Raw genomic sequence first — 16,915 nt, forward strand, 5'->3', positions numbered from 1 at the left:
CACCCTTTCCCCTTTGGTAACCATAAGTTAGTTTTCTATGTCTGTGAGCCTATTTCTGTTTTGTAAATAATTTAATTTGCATTACTTTTTAGATTCCACACATAAGCGATATCATATGATATTTGTCTTTTTCTGTCTGGCTTACTTCACTTAATACGATAATCTCTAGGTCCATCCATGTTGCTGCAAATGGCATTATTTCATTCTTTTTTATGGCTTAGTAATATTCCAGTGTGTGTGTGTGTGTGTACATATATATATATATATATATATACCACATCTTCTTTATCCATTCCTCTGTCAATGGTGAGACTGTTCCACTCTTGTATGAAAGATAGTTGCATCTTATTAGGCAGAAATGGAGAGTTGGGTTTTTGTTTGTTTGCTTTGCTTTTGTTATATGAAAGCTCAAGTGTGTGTAGAAATGTATGGATGGAGGCTGAATAAACAGATGCCAGCGAGGACAGTTTTCCCTGCCGTCCGTAAACCTTTTACATGAACCGTAGATCTAAACATCCTTTACCCTCTGCTTTGTGATGCGGGGACCAGTGGACTCCATCAGGCAAGGGTGCTGGAGGTGGACCGAAAGCTGGAGGAGAAAGAAGGAACCTGCTCCTTCCTCTCGGCTTCCCGCCAGCCTCCCATCAGCTTGCAGCTCCCCCGGCAACAATTCTTGACGTTTTTCCTGAAGTGGCAGCTGAATCCAGTCTGCAGTTTCTCCAATGAGCACAAAATCCACTTCATCACATTGCTGCCACTCAGGGGCAGCAGCTGCTGGCATCCAGTCCTCGGGGTCTGGGTCCCTGCCCTACTGGGACCCTATTCTTGGTGCAGAGACACCAGCTCCAGCTGCCAGCACCCCCTCCTCAAAAGTCTGAGTTTCAGCTCTTTGGTGTCCCTCCTCTGAGTTTCTAAATGTTCACAATTCCACCCTCTTCTCTTTGGTCCTTTTGCTTCCTGCAGTTACCACCTTTGAGATACTTTAGAGGTCTTTATTTTAACCTGAAAGTTACCTAGTTAACAACTTTGTACCTAATGAGCAATCCCTTCTATTAATCTCTCTCTGGTCAAATCATTGGTGTGATTTCTGTCTTCCAGCTGGACCCTGACTAAGTCCCTCATCAACTATACATATTGCCAATTTCTTCTCACTCTGTGACTTTCCTTTTCACTCATTTTAAAAATAAGCTTTTTGGGCTTCCCTGGTGGCGCAGTGGTTGAGAGTCCGCCTGCCGATGCAGGGGACACGGGTTCGTGCCCCGGTCCGGGAAGATCCCACATGCCGCGGAGCGGCTGGGCCCGTGAGCCATGGCCACTGAGCCTGCACGTCCGGAGCCTGTGCTCCGCAACGGGAGAGGCCACAACAGTGAGAGGCCCGCATACCGCAAAAATAAAATAAAATAAAAAATAAAAATTAAGCTTTTACGTTTTAATTTAGGACAGTTTTAGATTTACAGAAAAATTGCAAAGACAATACTGAGAGTTTCCATATACCCCACAAACACACCATACATGTGTATATTTTCTTGTATATGCATTTAAGACGATAAACTTCCCTCTAGGCATGATTTTAACTGCATCTTACAAGTTTTGATATATTGTATTTTTATCATCAATTAAAATAGTTGAAAATTTGTACTGTGAATTTCTCTTTGACCCATGAGAAATTTAGAATTTTTTTTTTTGGTATCCCTGGGTGGGCTCGAGAATATATTTTAAAGTAATCATATATAGGGGTTTTCTTCTAGTATCTTTTTATTGTTGTTTTATAGACTATGTTTCTTGTGACCCTTTTCGCCTAGGATTTAAGTGCTTTGAAATGTATCGAAACTGATTCACGGACTGGCATGTAGTCAATTTTTGGAGATGTTCTGTGTCCTTGTAAAGAATGTGCATTCTACAGTGGTGGGTTCAGTGTTCTTGAATGTCCCTTAGGTCGACTTCCTGAATTAGCATTAGGGGAAACCGTAAAAATGAAAGTTCAGTAAGGTAAAGGGACAGATACCAAACGAGAGTATTATTGCAGAAGGATTTGGAGGTGGGTGCGGAAGGAAACAGACCTAATTTTCATGGCAGAATGGGGATCTGGCCTGGCTGGGTGACATGGGTTAGTGGGACACCTGGTTTTGAGAGAGTACGTACGCCCGGGACAACATGAAATTATTAAAAACAACGCTATAGATTATTAGGGGTGAGAATGCTAATAGCAGTAGCAACAACAGTGGCAGAAGTGGCAACAGCAGACGCAGACAGCAACACAAAGCTACGACCTACACCATGCTACGACCTACAATAACGGTCACACGGCTCCCGCAGCTGCCCCACCCACAGCGGGAGACCCCGCCCCCTGCCCCGCCCCGCGGAGCCATCGATGGCTCCGGCTCGTGGCGCCCGCCTGCCGGCCTCTGCGCTCGGCTCGGCACGCCTGCGGCGCTGCCATAGCGACGCGGACCCGCAGCCAACAGGCGTCGCCCCGCCCGAGGCGCCCGGCCCCGCGACCCGTTAGCCGCCGAGGCCCCACGGCGCGGGCGGCCGGGGCGGCGACCACGGGGGGCGCGGGTCAGGTGACGGGGGCGGGCGGTGGGGGGACGCGGGGCGCGGGCCGGGCCAGGGGGTACCCGGGATGCCGGGGAAGCAATGGGGACGCGCCCTGGGGGCGTCCTGGGTGCGGGCCGGGCCGGGCGTTGGGGGATCAGCGGTAGCCGGCAGTGAGGACAGGGAAGGGCGATGGGAGCGCGGGCCACACAGAAGGAAAAGAACTTGCATGGCTGGGAAAGCATGAGCAGGGGTGGCGTGGGGCGGGGATGTTGTGGATGCTCCCGTTTGGTTTTCACCTGACGTCATTTTTCTTTCTGGTCCAGGGGCCTCCCTGATGCTTGGAGCAGAAAGAAGGCGCTGGTGGCTGGGTGAGTACCAGCGTCCCCAGCATGGGCAGGTCACTTCTGTGCCCCATCAAGTTCTTAGGACTTATTTCGCAGATCTAGACACTAACGCAAGTGGCTTCCCCAGGATCGTCCCCTTAGTTAATAAAAGAACTAGGATAAGGCACAGGTCTACCTCTTAAACCTCTTAAACCCAGGCTCACTGCGTCACCGGAGAGCAACTGAAATACTGGAATGTGTCGGTAGGTAGCTTGGTTTAACGCTCTGATGCCAAGAGTTAAGGAGGATTCTGTGCCATATAACCTGCCATTTCTGCTGGGGCCCTTTTCTCCCCAACACCTGACAGCATGTTCATTTCTTTGTAGCATCACCTTGGAGAGGAGCTGAAGACTAGCCAGATAAAAAGCACTGAACAAATGCTGGTTCCAAATCCCTGGCAGGGATCTGAACGCCTCTGCTGTGCTGAAAGCCGACCCAAGCACAGATCGGGAGTGGGCAGTTATAGGAGCTGCTGTCAGTTTCTGTCTAGTTGTACAATGACCTTTCATTCGGGACACCAGATATACCTTTTCCAATTTAGTGGTCCAAGTCGTGGTGTCAGAATCGCTGTAGACACAAGTCCCCCCTGAGGTGGGCACCTCGTCCCTCGTCAGCTGCACGCCTGATACAGTGCACACAACCGTCACCAGGAAACGCTGCGGCCAGGGCACTGCTGACCTGCTTGCTGACCCACGTGTGGTTCTTAAGTGTCTTTTCAGAATGCTCGGAGGCTCCTCTCAAGTTTCCTTGCAAAGAACCCTCACAAGGGTGTTGCCTGTGAATGGCCTGAATTTCTCATTTGTACCAGTAGGTTAAAGAAGGAATCCTCAAAACCCAGCAGCTGAAATACTGGTTCCTTAGTGCATTTAGCGCAAAGCACGGGCTCAGAGGCCTCCTGCGCAGGAGTCCAGGAGAGGGGAGGTTCCTGCCAGTGATGAGTGGCCGCGTCCCGCTGGCAGAGAAAGCCCTGTCCGAAGGCTACGCCCGGCTCCGGTACCGGGACACCTCCCTGCTCATCTGGCAACAGCAGCAGCAGAAGTTGGCATCTGTGCCGCCCGGGACATACCTGAGCAGGAGCCGAAGCACGTGGTACTCACAGTATGGAAATGAGGCCATCCTCGTCCGGGACAAAAACAAGCTGGACGTCTCCCGGGACACGGGGCAATCCAAGTTTTGCTCTGTTATGTAGTTCTGGTGTGAAAGCCTGAGCCCAGGCACCCAGCCGCCTTGCTGATCCCTAGTCCTTACTGGGAGATCCTGAACAGTGAACGTGAAGGTTGAGCTGTGGTAGAAGAACCCCCAAATCCCAGAGATGGCGCCCCGGCCCATTCGCAGTCAGGCTGATGGGTGGACTTGTCTCCTGGACTCCATTCTGACCTTGCAGGCGCTGTAGGCACAGGCCAGCTCTGGGGCCTGGCTGGATGCTGTTTTGATTATGCTTCCGAATAAGTCAAGCGGGAGGGACACCCCAGTTACAGACCACCTCTTCACATTCTTACAGGCTGTTCTTTAGGATTCCCTTCTGCCTGGTAAAGAGTGGGTCACATCTAGAAAAAGGTGAAGGAATTGGCATCATGTCGGGTCGCAAATCCAACTGCGGGACCAAGATGTGCAGGACCAAGATGGATTCACCCTAAATGGTCATCAGCAGCAGCATTTCAGCAGGGACTTTGTGGCACTTGAGTTTTGAGTCTAGTAACTAAAATGATCACTGCGTGTGATGCACTGTGATGGCTCCTACACTAGCTTCCTGATGCTGGAGGTCTGTGGGGCAAAGGCATCCCCAAAACATTAAGGAAACCCCCAAATTATTAAGTTACACAAAAGTTGCTAACAGTGATTTCAAATTTAATCACAGGGCTGAAATAGGCAGGTTCTCAGCCGATAGTAGTTCAGCGTCTACTCCGAGGCTGCACCTCCCGGCCACCTGCAGTGTTTGATGTGCGTGGGCCGTGACCACACGCAAGCAGCCTCGGCCCACCTGTGTGGGCAGCTTTATGCGTCATTTTTAAAGGATTTTCTGTCTGCTGTAATTAAGGTCTGTGTGGCGAGGCAAACGTGGAAGTGTCTTTTGTCAAAGCTGAGTTTTCTTTTCTAAATAAATCTCCTTTAGGAGCCACCTTCCTTCCTCACTCCTTATTTTGATCTGTTTGCTCCTAATATCCTAACTTGGCTTTCAGGGTTTTTTTTTTTTTTTTTTTTTTTTTACAACAGTAACATCTAACGATTGCTAAAAACCCCAGTGCAGAAATGCACGAAGCACCCTCCCCAGAGGTAGCGGCCGTCAGCAGCTCGGCACATGCGTGTGCCGAGGTTCCAGAGGCGGCGTCCCGCACCACGCAGCATCTGGTTCTGTGACTTTTTGCTCAGCTGTACAGACAGGGCGATTACGTCACGCTTCCAACGGCCTGTTGGCAGCGCTCCCGTGAGCCCACAGGTGGGCAGAGACCTTCCCGCTGTGCATGCACACAGCACGTCCTGGGCTTCCCTTTGCGTGGCTCCTCATGCAGGCATGCAAGCTGGTTAGCAGACAGCATCCAGAAGGGAACTGCTGGGTCAGACTGCTTTCCCCCGACGTCACGTGTCCAGCCAGAGGCCTGGTCCTTGCGCAGGGAGCCTTGGCGTGCTTACTGCCTCAGGTGGGGAGGCTGGAAGGCAGATTTCCTTAAGCACCTCCCCAAGGTGAAGAGGGAAGCCTGTCTCGTCGACACAGTCAGGAAGGACTCTGCAGTAAAGGCTCGCCCGTCCAGGCGCCCTGACACTGGAATTCCCCAGTAGACAGGCCTCGTCAGCATCTCTGCGCTCCGACTTCAGTTCAGTTTGGGAAGGCGGCAAACTTCTGACTTAGCTGGAATGCCTCTGTGCTGCATGCCCACTGCCCCTCAGACTGACCTAGAAACGGGCCGTGGTTGGCTCAGCCGCAAGCACAGAGGCCGTGGCCGGGAAAGCAAGCACAGGCCACGGCCGCCGTCTGCACTGGTCGGGTGTGCAGGTGACCGACGTGCCCTGGGCCACTCGCACACAGCTGGCACTGAGCTGCTTAGCGAGCGGGGAGGCCACGTCTGCCCTGGGGACGCCTGGGCGGCTGGTCTTCCCGGCTGGGGCTGGGGATGCCACGGTGGACGTGCCCAGTCCCCGTCCTCGGGGAGCTCAGCCTGGGTGACGGGGGGCAAGCGAATACAGGGGAGGGGGGCCTCGGGCCTGGACTCGGGCAGAGCCTTCTCCCGGGACGCCACTGCAAGGCTTGGCTCCAACGGCTGTGACTTTTGAAAACGGCGTCAGAACTCGGCATTGGTCTCGATTCCTCCTCCATTGCTTGCCGCCGCCTCCACTGTGTGCCAGGTTCCCGGCCACATGGGCGAAACCTCAGCGCGCACAACGTCGCGACGTGGTGTCCTGGAAACGTCCGTTGGGCCAGCCGGACGAGCGTTTGATGCCTCTGGTCCCGGAAGGCACCTCAGTGCAGACTGAGGGCACAGCGGGGACAGAGGATGGATGACCGGGCAGGCGGGAACCGAGGCGACCGAACCTGTGGGTCATGGAGGGGGGCGGCCCATCCACAGAGCTGCTGACCTGAAAAGGTGACAAAGACGCTCCCTAAATCCCGGGGCCTCCCCACCCAGGCTTTGGACCAGAGCCACTGAGCTCTTTAAGACCCTCTTGGATGCTTCAGGTATTCCTGCCAGGAATATGAGCGGCTCCCCCCATCGTCACACGCCAGCAAGGGGAGAGCTGGGAGCCCAGAAAGCACAGGAAAAGGCACCTCTTTTTTTTTTCTTTTATTATGAAAACAAAACAAATGCCCCAGGAGAAGGGTCCATGATTACCAGAAACATCAAAGAGTACTTTCTACCATTTTTATTCTGTTGTGTTGAGGCCAGCGTTGCAATAAACAAGCTAAAACTACTTACATTGGACTCATTTTCAGTAACTGACATTTACAGGAATATACTAGAAACGGCACTAAAAAGTTTAAGAAAAGTTACGGTAAACTTGCATGCACATCATACAGAAAAGTAACATTTTAAATATAAAAAAGAAAAACCTCCTGCAAGTGTTATGCCAGTATTAGGGAACAGCGCTACACCAGGTGTAACAAATCTTTTATCGTGGGCGGTGTTCCCCCCACCCCCCTCCAAACTGTAAAAGATGTGAATGTTGCAAAAGAACAAAAACCAAAAAACAAACAGAAAAGAAAAACGTATCTTAACAGTTTGTAAGCAAGATGAGTGAGCAAGCGTCTCTGGAATTCAGTTAGCAGCCCAAGCCGCCCCCTCGATCCCCAGGGATCACGAGGACTGTTTCAAAGCCATTTCCGTGCCCCGCACGAGGCCAACCCACTGAACACAGGCCCTAAGCCTGGACAGGCTGCCCTCCGGTCCTCGGCACTGGAACTCCACTTGCCCAACGCAGAGAAATGGAAATGGCGAACACCCACAGGCTGACCTCGGGGGGTGGAGGAGGTCCCCCCAAAACTCTGAAATCAGTTTTGAAGTCTGGACAGAAAGCCTTAAAAAACCCAATGAACTACAACCGCTCAGCACAGACTAAGCCCTCCGGCAGCGTCAAAGCCAGCAGATCTTTCAGAGGAAAGGAGCACAGGTGGCTGAGACTCCACATCTCTCCCAGCACAGAACCAGCAGGTAAGGAAATGCTCCCGCTGTGCTCAGCTCTAGGGCCCGATGTCCCCCGCTGAGTGGCTGGCACAGGTGACCCTCCCCGCTCGTGACAGGAGGGGCGCCCCACGGGAGCCCCCAGCACCTCCAGGCCCCCCGGCTGGGGTCTGTTTGTTACTCAGACGCGTGCGTGCTGCATACTGCCCATGAGATCCTGCTTCAGGACCTTGCATCCTGTCGTAATTCCTTAAATTCGTAGGTTATTTACTCCATTAAAGATCTGCTTAGAAAACACCTTTGAAAAACAGGGCAGCTTTAAAAAATGGCAAATCTAAAATCCATTTATATTTTTATTACAAACAAAACTTAATGAAAAAAGTTCAACAGACTGGCTCAAAACTCACCCAAAGGTCAGAATCACCAGCAGTCAGAAAAATGGTAATCCACCATCCATCGCCTCATCAGAGTTCTATACCCATCAGAGGTATCCTCTAGCCATAAGTGTTAGTGGAATCCAAGTCGACTTTAGGATCTTTAAAAACCACCGCCTGTTAGGATACCAACGACTAGTCCCCCGATCCATCCAGAAGTGCTGGCAGAGAACTTGCCACCAGACAAGAGGCCAGGCCACCCCTGGCTCCACCCCGAGCACCCCCCTCAGTAAAGTCTCACGGGGAGAGAGACTCTTGCGGTCACTTCTGTGCTAACTGGAAAATGCATGAGCAGGGAGCCCCGTGCCGCCACTGCTGGCGGCTGGAAGACCGCGTGGGGAAGCGGGGGCCGTGCCCCTCTCCTGGAGGTGGGGGGTGAGGGGTGCCCCATCCGGGGGCCCTTGCATTCCTGGCCAAAGCCACAATGGTCAGAGCGTAGGCAGGCAGTGTGGATGGGGCATCCCTGCACTCAAAGGCCATATGGCAGCCTCTGGAGAAAACAAAACCAAAACATAACCTTCTGTTAAACTCTGTATATTATTATTATTATTTTTTACAATAGAAAGTTAAAAATCAAGACTTAGATTTACTATACATTTTTCTTCTCTCAGATTACAAAGTTTATATTATATAACTGGGGTTCCCTAAATTGAAGTCTTTTAAAACAGTCCTAAGAGAGACCAGAAGTGAATACAAAAGAACTAAACAAACGAAATAAAAAATCAGAATGTGCTGCAGCTGGAAGTCGTCTACACCTGTAAGTCTCCAGATTTCATACACACACGAAAAAGAACAAGAACAAAAACCCCAGCAGCCCCGAGAGGAGAGCAAGCGCACACAGACGTGATTGAGCACCGGCACGGGGACAGCAGGCTGTAGCACCTGGAGGTGAGAGGCCCGCTGGCCAGCAGGGTCTGGGGCTCCCCTTCAAACCATTTAAAAGGCCTGCGTCTCTGCCACTTTTTTTTTTAATGTGTTTCTTTTGCAGTTTTGTTTTTCTTTCCTTTTTTTTTAAAAAAAAAATGACCAATGATCTTAATAAATAAAGTATTCATATATACATGAAACTGGGACAATGGTTCCGGAGTGCGTGGCAGCGGCTGGGCTGGGGACACACGTGGGGGCTGGCCTTTTGTAGAAAACTGCTGAATCTTACAAAAAAGTCTCCTTCTGTATTTTTTTTTTTATCTTTTCTTCTTTTTTTTTTCTTTTTTTTTTTTAAAGTTGAGGTAAAAGTTTCAGTGTTTGGGAACCCGCGCGTCGCACACGCAGCCACCGTGTTCCCTCCCAGGAGCTCCCGACGTCACAGAGATCAGAAAAACTCGGCTCCCTTCCACGCCCACCCTCGCCGGTCCCCCACCCGCAGGAGCTCTGGCTACAGTGACGATGACCCCTCCCCGCTTGGGCCCAGCCCTGGCCCTCACGGCAGGGGCAGGCACGGCTGTCCTCAGCCCCTGCAGAAAGAGGTGACCCCTCGGACATGAGGGTCAGAGCCCAGGCCCCCAAAGACAAAGACAAACGCCTGTTCGCAAAGCTAACAGCTTTCACATACGGTACCATTTCCGAGACATCTCCTTTGGAGAAATTCTCGCTGGAGCTACAGACCAGGTCAGGCGTAAGAAAAGGGATTTTGCAAGAACCTCCGGATCACACCTTACGTGTTTTTCTACGGTCATCAGGTTAGCGTTTGAAGTTGTCATCTCCAAGGGACTGAATTCAGTTATGAAGGAAAGGCGTTATGCAGATTCACAGCTTCTCATAAAGTCTAACGGACACACACGGAAAGATCTTTGACCTATTAAAGCCAAAACTGGAAGATACCATAACACTGAATTAAAAAGAGAACCTGCACACCATGGAACGAAAAAAGTATATTAACCATAGAAGGGAACACTGCAGAGTTTCGGTGTGGGCGACGTCCACTGGTTTTGTTCCGTCCCGTGAGAGCCCAGAGTTTATTCCGAGTCGCTGCTGTCGGAGCTGGATCCGCTGGAGCTGCTGCTCCCGGACTCAGACGAGCTGCTGCTGCTGAGCCGGGAGGGCCCTCCCGAGGGCGCGGAGCCTGACTTCTCTGGGGGAGACGCGCGGGTGAGGGGTGCGCCCCCCACGCGCCCCCCACGCGCCGGCCACCCCTCCCTCCTCGTGAGCCCGTCCGTGACCCCCCGGCCCCCCCACCCTCACATGCCCCCCAACCCGGATCCTGACCCGGTCACGTGATAAACGTTAAGAGATTTTGTTGAGATGCAGCAACGCGTTAACGAGGTTGTGATGGTGTAAGAAGTGCGTCTGGTGCTCGTACCCTGTTCCCGGCACAGAGCCCCGAAATCCCCTGCAATCTCCCGAGTGGCAACAACGTCCTTTACTGCTAAGGAGCCCCTTTAGCTCACACCTGAGTTTATGCTCATGAGTGACTCGGGCCGGGGGGGGCCCCCCAGGGCCACAGCCCAGGACTGCTCTCCAGGAAGACCATGTGACTAGGGGCGGGGACTTTCAGCTCCCCCCGCCCCCATGGCCGAGGAGGGGGGGGGACTGGAGACTGTGCTCCAGAGAGAACTCCCGGTTCAGGGGGCCTCCAGCTGCTGGGAGGGTGGTGGCTGGAGAGGCCTGGAGGCTCCACGCCCCCACACCCTGCCCTGTGCCGCTCATCCACCTGGCTGTCCCTGAGTTGTGTGTCCTTTATAACAAACCACAAGGGGTTTCACTCATAATTCCTGAGCTCTGTGAGACGTTCTAGCCAATTGTCAAACCTGCGGAGGGGGTTGTGGGAATCCCCGATTTACAGCCCGTCTGTCAAAGGCACGGGAGGCTTGGGACGTGCACCTGGCGTCTTAGGGGCGGGGCTGAGCCCTTAACCGAGCAGACAGCGTCAGCACGGAACTCAACTGCTGGACACCCTGCTCGTGTGGGAGCTGGAGAACTGGCGTGAGAAAAACTCGCACGTTTGGTGTCGGAAGTGTGAGCAGAAACAGCTCAGAGGTCAACACATCCAAGTGCACTTAGAGGCCGGGAAAAAGTCAAGGCGATCTACTATGAGAAACTGATGGGACGTGCGGGGACATGGCTGGCCATATGAAGAATCCACAGTCACACGCGCTGAGCAGTAACGATGCCCCCCCCCAGGGCTAACGCAAGGGGGGCCTTTCAGCCATCAGTGGGAGCGGGCAGGGCTCGGAGCCCCAGCTTGGCACTGGGCAAGCGGGGCCAGGCAAGGCTGTGGCACCTGGCTGCTGCATGACCAAGACTGGACCTAGAATCTGACCACCACCTGGGCCCCGCTGTCCCCGGGACCAGGACAAAGGTATTTGCCTTTTCTTACAGGCCCCGGGGAAAGGAGGCAAGGAATCAAATCACCTGCTCACCTAAAATAAGACCCCGAGTCCACAGAGCAGAGGGCCTGGGGCCGGAAGTCAGACCCTCCCTCCGCCTGTGACACTGGCTAACTGGCTGGGAACTAGTGTTCCTGCCTGAGGGCAGCCAGAAAGCCCACTGCTGGGGGCCAGGACCCACTGAAGCTGCGGGGTAGGACCCCAGTCCCTCTCAAGGCATGGGGTCCAGCCCCCCAAGACCACAGCTGGGCCCTTCCAAAGAGCCGTCTCCCAGGGGCTCTGCAAAGGGGGCGCTTTCACACACGCCTGTCATCTGCTCAGCCTCCCTGCAGGGCCGGGCTCGGGTCCCAGTTTGCAGATAAGGAAATCAGGGTTTCGGGGGGTCAACAGCCTCCTCTAGGGAAACACAGCTCGTTACGAGGTGGAGCCACAGGCGCAAACCCAGGTCAGCAGCCCCTCCCTCCCACTGCCCTCTCCCCCCCGACAGAGCAGCACGAGGGCCACGGGTACCTCTCTTGGCGGGCTTCTTGCTGTTGCTCAGCTGCCCGCTGACATCCTGCAGCCGCCTCTCGAGCTCCTTCTTCTTTTCCTGAGCCAACTCCTCCTTCGACTTGGCCGCCTGCTTCTTCCCGCTCGTGGCTGTGGAAGAGCACGGGAGCTGAGGCCACACGCGAGGCCCTGCAACCGTCACAACACTCCTGAGCTGGGACAGACCACCCCCACTGCAGACGGCTGCGCAGACGGCGGCACCCCCGGGTGAAAGGCAGAGCTGCGGCTTGAGGCCCTGACCCCCCAACTCATGGTTTTCCTTTGCCACGGCCGAGGCTCTCCCTCGGCCTCAGTGGGGCCCAGACTCCGCCCTGGAGCCCAGTCCACCACCTGGCGCGCCTGTGCCAGCACCTCTGAGTCCACAGGCGACTTACCGAGGGGCAAACGTGCCGTGACTGCAGGGGGTCACGCCATGCTCCATCCAGGAGAAGGCAGCCTCCCCCCACAGAGCGAGCGAGGACCAAGCAGCCCGAGGGGGCCACACACAGCGTCAGGTGCACCCTGGGTGTTGTTCCTCGGGGCCGGGCGGGTGCCCTGTTCTCCTGCCACCGTGGGGCTGCCTGGGGCCTCCTGCGCTTCCTCTCACTCCCCAGGACCCACTGACCCAGGCAGCGACTCGTTCCCGTCCAGTGAAGTCATCGACTTCCAGGGTAGGCCTGAGCCAGGGCAATCATCCGTCCTGGGAGGCCTCTGGACCTCCACCCCAGGCAAAGGGAACTGGTCTGCCCAGGCAGGGAACCATCGGCAGGTCGCCTGCAGCTCAGGCCCCAAACGGAGCCTCAAGAAGGCTTGTGGTGAGGGCCTTAGCTAGCATTTGAACGAATGGGGCTGGGGACCGACCCAGGGGTCCTGCCTGCTCTGGGGAAGGATGAGGCACACAGGTGCTGCCCACCTGCCCGGGAGCAGGGCGGGAAGAAGTGCTCTGGCTGGGGTGGGGCCGCAGCTGGTCTCAGCTAAGCCCCCGCCCCCAGCTGAGCAGACAGCAACTGGGTCCCTGCACCCTCGGGGCACAAGGCGGAGGAGGGGCGAGGAGCCTGGCGGCGTGCGACCCACTCCCACTCCCACTCCCGGGGCCGCCTGGCTACCTGCTCCGGGACTGAAGGGGTGATGGGGAGGGGCGCCAGCAAGGCACCCCATCCCGACGACTTACAGAATGGCTTCCTTTGCTTTTTCTGTAAACAAGACTTGACATATCTCTCTAGTTCCCGCAAAGTGGTGGGTTTTAGAGTCTCAAAGTCAATCTCGATCTCGTCGGGGTTGGAGTCCCTGAGCGAGGGTTCCCGCGACTGGATGATGTGCACTACCCGGCCCAGCTTCTCCCCCGGTAGCCGGTTGATGTCCAGGCTGAGCTGGCGCTTCTCGTCGTAGCTCATGGGCAGCCCCTCTTCCTCCTCTTCCGAGTCATAGGAGGCCGACGCTTGCTTGCCGCCTTTCTTCGGCTGTCTGAGGCAGAAGGCAAGGAGCATCATGGCGTGGAGCCCCCCGTCCCCATCCCTGGAGCCCCCCGACCCCACCCAGCCCCTGCCCCACAACCCCGAGTTCCCCCCCCCGCCCCCCCAGACCCTGACCCCTTGCCCGCCGGCCCTCTTCCTCTCCAGGACCAGGCTCTCTTACCAAGGAGCAGCCCAAAGTGGTACCCCAGACAGAGAAGCCGGGCTACTGCCTGGAGACGCACATACATCTCCAGGGACACGGAAGACCCTGCTCCAGAGGTCAGAGCAGAGGCTGCTACCGGCCTAGGGAGGCCTCGGCCAGGAAACAACCGTGGTGGTCAGCTCCCCTCAATGCCCCACAGGCATCTCAAGCACGGCAGGTCAAACTCATCTCCGTATTCAAATATCCCAGAAGAAGGCAGGAAGGGGGACAGAGGAATAAACAGCAGGGACAGAAAATAACGGAACGGTAGGTGGAAATCAAACAGTGTCCACAATTACATTAAATATAAACGGTCTAAACACACCAGTTAAAAGAGAGGGGTGGTCAGACTGGGTAAGAACCAAGACCCAATTTACATGCTATCTAATCTACACAACCCCCCTTGAAATATAACGACAGAGGTAGGTTACAAGTAAAAAGGTGGGGGGAAAATATTCCGTGTAAATACTAATCAAGAGAAAACCGCAATGGCTGTGACAATTTCAGACAAAGTAGACTTCAGGAAAAGGAATGCTACCAGGAAAAAGAGGGACACTGTATAATGATAAAAGAGTCAACTGACCATCACAGTCCTACAGGTGTGTGCATCTAAAACCAAGCTTCAAAATATATAAACAAAAGCTGATGGAACTGAAGGGAAATAGGAAAATCTGCAACTTTACTTGCAGGATTCAACGATTCTCTCTTGGTAATTAATAGAACAAATCAGCAGAACAGAGATGATCCCAACACCACCATCAACCAAATCAACTTATTAACTGACATATTTTTGTCTGTTTGGGGTTTAAAGGTTTTTTTTTGTTTTTTATATACATGTATCTATTCTTTTTCAAATTCTTTTCCTATTTAGGTTATTACAGAATATTGAGCAGAGTTCCCCGTGCTCTACTGGAGACCCTTGTTGGTTATCTGTTTTAAATGTAGCAGTGTGTCCGTGTCAACCCCAAACTCCCAGTCTATCCCTCCCCCCCACCCCCACCCCGACCCCCATCCCCCTTGGTAACCATAACTTTGTTCTCTAAGTCTGTGAGTCTGTTTCTGTTTTGTAAATAAGTCCATTTGTGTCTTCTTTTTAGATTTTTTTTTTTAATCTTCTAACTGACGTTTATACAACACTCCACCCAACAGCAGGAGGATACACGTTCTTTTCAAGCATACATGGCACATTCACCAAGACAGACCGTGTCCTGGGCCATAAAATCTTAACAAACTTTAAAATGTTGAAAACATACAAAGTGTGTTCTCTGACCCTAGAAATCAATAACTGAAAAATATCTGGAAAAATCTCCAAATATCTGTAAACCAAACAACACACTTCTAAATAATCCATGGTCAAAAAGGACGCCTGAAGGGAATTAAAAAATATTTTGAACTTAAATGAAATCACAATATATCAAATTTGTGGGGAACGTTCAAAGGGACTGAATTCGTGGTTAACGACCTTCCAACAGTGAAACTCCGGGCCCAGGTGGTTTCACTGGTGAATTCTATCACACATTTAAGAATTAATATACCAAGGCTATAAATCTACCCCAGAAAACAGAAGACAAGAGAACACTTCCCAACTCAGTTTTGAGGCCAGCATTGTGCAGACGCCAAAACCAGAGACAGAGACAGAACAGGAAACCTGATTTCTGCCTCCCCCTGCAAAAGGGAGAGAGGGAGGAGAAAACCCCTGACCATTCTCACTGCCCCTCTCGATGGTGCCACTGCCCGCCCAGCTATCAAAGCCCAAGTCCCCAGCTCTGCATGCCCCTCCTCCTACGTCCAGGGACCAAGGCCTGTCCATTCTGCCTCACAGACAGCTCTCAAAGCAACACCCCTCCAGCCCCATGGCCACACTGGCCTCTCCTGCCTGCGTGACCACGACAACTCCAGAGGGAGGGCATCTTTCCTCCCATTCTGGCCTCTCGCTAATCCATCCTCCACACTGGCCAGGATCTGACCACTTTCACTGGAGAACAAACTGCAAACACCTCGACCGAGCCGGCCAGCCTCGGCAGCCTAAACCCTCCCCTCTTCCCAACCTGGCCTCTGTTCTTCAGCAGTGCCCACCCTTGTCCTCATTCCCACGAGGAACACATTCCACTGGCCTCTACAGCTTTGTGCCTGCTGTTCCTGATTCTTGGAACCCCATCCGGACCCTCTGTGCAGCTGTCGCCCCTCCTCCAGGACGCCCTCCTTCCACCCCGCCGGGAGAGACGCCCGGCCCGGTGTGCCTTCCCACCACCCTCACCTCCCCATGTCGTCCCTGCTCGTCTGCAGCAGGCGTTCCTCGGGGCAGCACGTGGCCACGGCGGGGGCTGAGTGAAGGCCGTGGGGACCAGGGAGCTCTGTGCCAAGGCGCACCTCCACCCCCGACCCTCCACCGACTAGGCCAGCCGGGGATGGGGTACTAAGGGCCCAGGACACGGCGCCAAGACCCCGCCCCAAAGCAAACTCTCGGGCCCAGACCAGGAAAATGTCCCTGAAGCCTCTAGATGCTGAGGTCTCCAATGCCTGTGACTGAGGCTGGCCCCACGGGGAGCTGAGCGCCGCCCTCCGCAGCCCATACTGTCGAGGCAGAGATCTCGTTTGATCCTCCCAGTCTTCCCACGAGGTGGGCAAGGCGAGGGCCACCAACCCCCCACCCCATCTCCCCGTAACAGCCCAGGGTCCAGGTCACCAGGACAAAGCCCCGAATCCAGCATCCTCCCGCCACGTGGGTGTCCAGGACACAGGCGCCGGAGCCCACCTGCTAGCCACAGTCGTGCTGTTGGCCTTCTTGGCGGGAGCCTTCTTCTGCTGGGCCTGCTTGGCGGGCGGGGCCGCCTTGGCCTTCTTCTCCTCCTCGGACTTGGCCTTGTGCCTCTCCTTGTCCTTGTCCTTGTCCTTCTTTTTCTTTTCCTTTTTCTCCTTCTTCCTCTTTGGCTTGTTCACTGGGGCCTGAGACAGGGCGGCCAGCTGCTCGTGCACAGCCTTCAGCTGGAAGAGACAGGCAGCTGAGCGGGGCTCCCCGGGGCTGGCCCAAGGGGGTCGCGGGCGGGGGCGGGGGGCTGGGGTGCCCGGGAGCTGCCGCCACCGTGCGGGGAGGGGAGCCGGGGAGCCAGACAGGTCCCGGAGGGCGGCAGAGCCCGTCTGGCCCTCCCCACCCCTGCGACGGCGGGTGAGCCGCTGGGTCTTGGTCTCCCTACCCGAAGTGCAGGGCAGGTGGCACCCGAAGGGCTCGAAAAATGGCGCCTCCTGGTTTTCCTGCTAGTTTCTATTTTCCAGATGAGGGAGACTCTCTAGGGAGAGGTTTAAACGCCTGCGTAAAGGAGACTTTCCACTCGTGGGCAGCTGCTGGGATGTTGCACAGCAGTTCTGCAGGGTCAAAACGGTCCAGTGCCAGCAGGGGACACTCAGCTCGTCCAGCAAGTGGCTGCCGGTGTGCTACG

At 54.4% G+C, this 16,915-nt stretch overlaps 2 protein-coding genes across 3 annotated transcripts in view; one reads left to right on the forward strand and one right to left on the reverse strand.

Moving 5' to 3' along the window:
• Nucleotides 1–2,471: 2,471 nt before the first annotated feature.
• BRD3OS (BRD3 opposite strand) lies at nt 2,472–6,900 on the forward strand. Of its 2 annotated transcripts, none has more exons than XM_060101556.1 (3): nt 2,472–2,559; nt 2,862–2,906; nt 3,248–6,900. In XM_060101556.1, exon 3 carries the CDS (start codon nt 3,856–3,858, stop codon nt 4,108–4,110), a length of 255 nt encoding a protein of 84 aa, XP_059957539.1. In that variant the 5' UTR covers nt 2,472–2,559; nt 2,862–2,906; nt 3,248–3,855; the 3' UTR covers nt 4,111–6,900. The 2 variants fall into 2 exon arrangements, with proteins under 2 accessions (XP_059957539.1, XP_059957540.1); XM_060101557.1 differs by having other exon boundaries at nt 2,479–2,564.
• Nucleotides 6,704–16,915, reverse strand: part of BRD3 (bromodomain containing 3) — a 35,784-nt gene continuing 25,572 nt past the window's right edge. Inside the window, exons 9-12 of the mRNA XM_060101531.1 lie at nt 16,234–16,463; nt 12,994–13,286; nt 11,805–11,933; nt 6,704–10,039 (exon numbers count right to left, since the gene is read on the reverse strand). Of these exons, the coding sequence (XP_059957514.1) occupies nt 9,924–10,039; nt 11,805–11,933; nt 12,994–13,286; nt 16,234–16,463 (768 nt within the window). The 3' untranslated portion in view covers nt 6,704–9,923. The remainder of the gene's footprint in view (nt 10,040–11,804; nt 11,934–12,993; nt 13,287–16,233; nt 16,464–16,915) is intronic.

This window comes from Mesoplodon densirostris, chromosome 6 (genome assembly GCF_025265405.1).
Source record: "Mesoplodon densirostris isolate mMesDen1 chromosome 6, mMesDen1 primary haplotype, whole genome shotgun sequence".
Taxonomy (NCBI): Eukaryota; Metazoa; Chordata; class Mammalia; order Artiodactyla; family Ziphiidae; genus Mesoplodon; species Mesoplodon densirostris.

What these genes read in the sequence shown, in the direction of transcription:
- BRD3OS (XM_060101556.1), top strand. Translation starts at nt 3,856, where the DNA reads ATGAGTGGCCGCGTCCCGCTGGCAGAGAAAGCCCTGTCCGAAGGCTAC.